This window comes from Vigna unguiculata, chromosome 10, assembly GCF_004118075.2.
Source record: "Vigna unguiculata cultivar IT97K-499-35 chromosome 10, ASM411807v1, whole genome shotgun sequence".
Taxonomy (NCBI): Eukaryota; Viridiplantae; Streptophyta; class Magnoliopsida; order Fabales; family Fabaceae; genus Vigna; species Vigna unguiculata.
Window position 1 is genome coordinate 40899647 of NC_040288.1, and position 6147 is coordinate 40905793.

At 33.1% G+C, this 6147-nt stretch overlaps 1 protein-coding gene across 1 annotated transcript; it reads right to left on the reverse strand.

Moving 5' to 3' along the window:
- Positions 1–3823: 3823 nt before the first annotated feature.
- Positions 3824–5796, reverse strand: LOC114167214 (CBL-interacting serine/threonine-protein kinase 5-like). Its single transcript, XM_028052221.1, has one exon. It carries the CDS (start codon positions 5499–5501, stop codon positions 4023–4025), a length of 1479 nt encoding a protein of 492 aa, XP_027908022.1. The 5' UTR covers positions 5502–5796; the 3' UTR covers positions 3824–4022.
- Between the last annotated feature and the right edge of the window lie 351 nt (positions 5797–6147).

Here is a 6147-nt window from a genome sequence, read left to right on the forward strand (position 1 = left end):
ATTTACAACTATTATGAGAAAATACCTACGTTTCTTTGATGACAAAATATTTATAATTCTCATGAATTACAAATAAATTTGAATTTGTTATTTAAAATGTAAAAAATGAAGAAAAAAAAACTATTACCGAAGTTGTATCTTTTTATGAAAAAAAAAAAAATGTATGTTTAACACATCATTATGCTTTTTGAGAAGCACAAAACAAAGGTTAACAACAGTGCTATATAATGTATGATAAATTCACCATATATATAAACCCGTTTTGCAGTACAATTATTTTCTATTTTATTCTTTCTCCTCTGCTCTCAGGCAAATCTGATAAGCAAATAAATTTTATTAAATACTTAAATCAAAAAATTTAAAATCCATATATCCAAAAAATTCAAAATCAAAATCTAATTGTAGGGAGTGAATTATTCTAATTTTAGTTAGACTTGAAATATTGTTTCACAACTCTAATCAGGCGCTCCCCTAGCCACTCTCCGGCGTTCATCTCAGTCCGCTCCCCGGCGTGCATCTCTAACCGCTCCCCGGCGTTCATCTCAGCCTGCTGCCTCGCATGTAATCGTCGCAGTATTGTAATTGATTACAGACTACAGGTTTCTGAGATTAACGTAATCGATTACATAAATATTATAATCAATTACAGAATACAGAATGAACTCAAATATTTATAGATTAAATGTAATCGATTATAAAGCGTAATTTAAAAAAAAAAAAAAGTGATTTGTCCGGTACCAAAAAAAACCTGGTTTTGAGATTTCATCCCACCTTCAAGCATTGCATTTACTAATTCGGTACCCAATATTCAGAATAACAAAGTATTATATCACAATATTTTGAAGATACTAGATAATAAATTTTTATATCGTAATATATTAGAAATAATAGATAATAAAATATTATATCATAATATTTTGAAGATGTAATAAGATACGATAATAAAATTATTGAATCATAAAATATTAACTATAAATATTTTGATATATTTTATGAGAATATAATAAAATATGGTAATAAAGTATGATATAATAAGATATTATTTATAAATATCTTAAAGATTTTTATAATATTCTAGATGTATGTATATTAAAAAATACTCATAAAGAACTTTAAAGTTTAAATCGGTCAGAGAATAAAAAATATGAAATATATATGAAATATTAAATATTGATTGAGTACTCCTATAATTATGATAAGTAAAATAGAGTATCAAGATATTACATAATCAATTATTATATATAATATTTTGAAGATACGATATAATATGTGGTAATCAATAATTATATAATAAGACATTAACTCTAAATATTTAGAAATATTTTGTCATATATCAGTATATAATAAAATTTGATAATAAATTATTACATCCTAGTATATTACTTGTAAATATTTTAGAAATATGTTATAATATCTTAAGAGTATCTGATATTAGAAAACTCATCAAAAAATTCTAATGATAGATAAATTATTTAGAATTTTGTAAAACTGTAATATATATATATATATATATATATATATATATATATATATATATATATATGGAGTAGTTGCGATAAATAATTACTTCTTAAACCCTAAAAATATAAAACTTAAAAATAAATTATGATTTTTTGTATGATAATATAAATTAATTAAAATAATTGATATAAAAAAGAATTTGGAATATAGAACAATATATTATTTGTGTTTATCATTAATAGCAGCTCATCATAGTCATGTTTGTCATGTTTTTGCGTACCCAATTTTCTTTGAATATTGTTATTTTGAAAAGATTGTCAATCAGTAACTACAATTTTTGAACATGGAATGAAATACTTTTTATCTGTGTATTCATGAGACAGGTACGTGAACACCAGTATAAGTAAAGGAGGTAGTTTTGTTTAATTCAAGGGACAAATTTCAATATAAAAGGATTTACATCTGAAAAAAATATATAAAATTTATATATAAATTTAAGTTTCACATTAAATAAAAATAAAAGATATACACTACCATATAAGAAAAAAGAAACAAGGTTCAAAACTTCATTAAAATTTTAGATTAAAAATTCTATTAATTATTTATATATAAATTAAGTCACCCGCATATGACATCGCGTATCAAATATCAATACAGGAAGAGAAATATATAAAAATTGAATTATATAAAAAATATCGTGTCAAATATACTAACAAGTGAGTTATATGAAGAATGTGATATTTTTTAAAATTATATAGGAAAATGATTTTATGTCAAAATTTTATTTAACAATTTTTGACAAATAACTATTCCAATCTAACAACAGTCATAACTTCTGTGAAGTTAATCTTCATATAAGTTGGACATATCACTTACAGAAAAAAAAAAAAAAATATATATATATATATATATATATATTTATGTATTTATATTGTTGATAATATAGTTGAGGCAGGGATAAGTTATGTATGTAGGTGAGTGGTTGTGTTGTGGAAAAATGAAAAACATATTATTATGTTATTGTGTCTGTATTTAGGCAAGTTGGCAAGTTGAGTTGAGAATGATATGGTGTTGAGTTCTTCAACAGAAGGAAAAATGAAGTATTATTATGAGCCACGTCTTCAACAGAAGAAAGTGAGTATGATCCGAGTCAGCTTGATGCTACGTTGAAATGATGGTACAACACTCTTCCTAACGTTTTTATGTCTTCACCCTTCCTTCTCCACACTTTTCCTCAAAGGGACAACTTCTCAATATGTACCCTTCTTCACTCTCCAACACACCTTTCATTTTTATTAACAAAAAACAAACATCTTCGATTCAATGTCCTTTTTCAGGTCTTCTCTTGTCACCACACAACATGGATAAAATGTATCGTAGGGCCAAATTTTATTTACCCGTTGTTCCGATTCCGATCCAAGTTCGTCCGACAATCATCATTAAGAACAACGATTATGTTTCCAAGGTATTGTTTACTTTGGAGCATTTGAAGTCTGTCATGGTTTTGTTCTTAAAAGGCGCCTTAGAGGGTGAAAAAAGATAGGAGTATTTAAACTTCACTTGATCTCGACTCCTAAGCCATGTGAGACTTATTGGGTGTAGCGAAACAAGCCCCCCAGTCAAGGGCAAGGAAAGTTGAAGGAAAGTTGTTGGTCTCCACGGTAGACACCAATGTTCCAATTTCGATCCAAGTTCGTCCGACAATAGGTTGAACGAATTTGAGTCGGAATTAGAACGCCCATTATACAAGACACAACTACAAAAGGAAAATTTTATATTATTATAATAGTAACGACGAATCATACTAATTTCCCAATTCAGAAAACAAAAATGGTTATATTTCTTTTTATGATGATTTGAATTTTTAGAAAAATTTTAATCATTGATTCAAGTGCGCGAATTGGTTTACTTAAAACAATTCACCACATAGTATTTATAAAACTAATAGTAAAAATGTAAGGTAGATGATATTTGAAGAAAGAAAAGAATAATGTGTTCCGCAATTTTTAGGGTTCCACGTCAGCGCCGAAGCAATGACTGTATTTTTGTGCTTGTTCGGTAGCAAGTAGCGGCGCCGCGATACCAAAATTCAACGAGGACAATTTCTTTATTTATGATATTACCCGACAAAACTAAATTCAAACTCTTCAATTGGTCATCAATCACACAATAATGGATTATAATGAAAGAAAAATATAGTGACTACTAAATTTTATCAATTTTATCTTATAAGATAAAGTGACATAACTGATTTAAAAAAAAATTATCAAAATTTAATAATAAAAATATTTTTCATTATAAAAATATCATCACTTTTTCATAAGTTATAAAATTAAAATTGGTCCATCCAACAACAACCAAATCACTTCTCAAAGTGAAAAACCATGCCTTTACTTTTCCATAATTTGCGAGATTAATGTTGCAATTTAGCTACTATTTGTAGTTCAATCACCATCACAAACTCCAAATATATGTACATAGTTTGGAACCAAATTCAGCATCAAATAAAACAAAAACAGATGAAATTGGTAAAAACTAATCCTTAGAAGAGATATTGCTATCTATCTATCTCCCTGCCAGCTCCAGACAACGTCTTTCAGAGATGGTCTCATTTGTTCCTCACACAATTTAATATACTCCAGAGTGTCGCCGGCGGACTTAGAAAACTCCACCACCGCCACCTCCGGCGCCACCTCAAAAACCTCCACCGTCATCCCCAACCTCCCCTTCCTCCCCTCTTCCGCCCCCTGCATCCTCACCACGAACTCCTTCTTCCCCGTCACTTTAAAATTCAGCTTCTTCGCCGCAGCCTCCACCTTCGCCATCACCGCCGAAGCCGAAAATTTACAGATAAACATCGACGGCGACCGCTTCCTCGTCTCGAACAAACTCCTGAGGTCAAACCCGTGCGACAACGACGAGATTATCTCAAACGCGTTGTAAAACGGCCTACTGGGTTTCCTCATTGAAACCTCGTCCTCCTCGTTGTTGTTGTTGTCCACATCGTCGAAATAATGAATGTTGTCTTCTACGGATTCCTTGATCGAAAACGCAATGGGTCTCATGAACCCGAATTGAAACCAGGGGTCTTTCATTATCTCGGGAATGGAATACCTCTTGGCAGGATCAGCAACGAGGAGATTCGAAATCAGATTTTTGGCCGGCGGCGAAACCCATTCCGGTAACTCATACTGTGCTCTGAACGCTTTCCGGTAGATTCTCATAACGTTCTCACCTTGGAAGGGTAAATAGCCGCAGAGCAAGGCGTAGAGAATTACGCCACAGGACCAAATATCAGCCTTTGAACCGTCGTAACCCTTTTTCTTCAGAACCTCCGGCGCCACGTAGGCAGGGGTCCCGCACGGGGTCACGAGCATGCCGTCGGCGCGGCGCTGCTCCGGCAGCGCCGAGAGGCCAAAGTCGGAGACTTTGAGGTCCTCGTTCTGGTCCAGGAGGAGATTCTCCGGCTTGAGGTCGCGGTGGGTGACGCCGCGGCTGTGGCAGTAGTCGACGGCGCTGATGAGTTGTTGGAAGTACTTTCTGGCGAGGTCTTCGGAGAGTTTTCCTTTGTTGACCTTGGTGAAGAGTTCGCCGCCCCTGACGTATTCCATGACGAGGAAGATTTTTCCCTTGGTGGCCATGACTTCCTTGAGCTGAACGATGTGGGGATGCCGCACCAGTTTCATGACCGAGACCTCGCGCTTGATCTGCTTCACCAATCGCTCTTTCTTGAGCTTCTCTTTCTTGATGACCTTGACGGCGACGTTGTCGTTGGTGAGGAGGTTTCTGCCGTGGTAGACCTTGGCGAAGTTCCCCTGCCCCAGGACCCGACCCATTTCGTATTTGTTGAAGATTATGTTTCTGGGGTTAGGTTGGTCGGGTTGGTTGTTCGGTTCCATGGTGGGAAAAGTTGGGAAATGTGTTGATGAGAGTGTAACTAATTTGGCCAGGAGAGGATGGACATTCTGAATTGGTGGAGATGGGAAGAACCCAGATGAGAAAGATTGATGCTTTTGAGGAATATGGTGTCCGAGGGACATACCATGTTCCGAAGAAAGCGTTCAGAGGGGTTGAAAATCTTCATGGTGCATGTATGAACAAAGATGAAGAAGAAGAATAACCAGTGGAGTGGTAGATGAAACGTGAAGCAGAATAAAGGGAATGAGTGTGTAGAAATAGAATAATGAAATTTGGAGGATTAGGGTGAGATGAAGAAGACGGTGTGAGATGTTGAACAGAGGAATGAGAAAGAGAAGAAGAAGAAGAAGAAGAAAAGAAAAATAGGGTTGGGAATGGGAGAGAAGAGGAAATATCCTGAAAACCTAAATATGGAGAAATCTAACGGTAACGGTAGAAATAGGTGGAGCTGACGTGGGGATCTAACCCTTTTCTTCTACTCTTTTAATTATATTTTTACTTTCGAAAATATATTTTAACAAACAAACAAACTACTTATTCAAGTAAAAGAATACTATTTTATTATTTTATTTTAATTAAAAAATAAAAAAATTAATCTATTTTTATTTTAATCACGCAGTTTAAGATTTCAATCAATCACACAGTTTAAGATTTGATTTTTAAAAATCTCATCTGTTTAAAAAATTCATCTGTTTCATTTCAATCACACAGTTTAAGATTTGATTTTTAAAAACTTAATTTTAACCTTACAAAAACCGTATAAATATA

What these genes read in the sequence shown, in the direction of transcription:
- LOC114167214 (XM_028052221.1), bottom strand. Translation starts at nt 5,501, where the DNA reads ATGTCCCTCGGACACCATATTCCTCAAAAGCATCAATCTTTCTCATCT.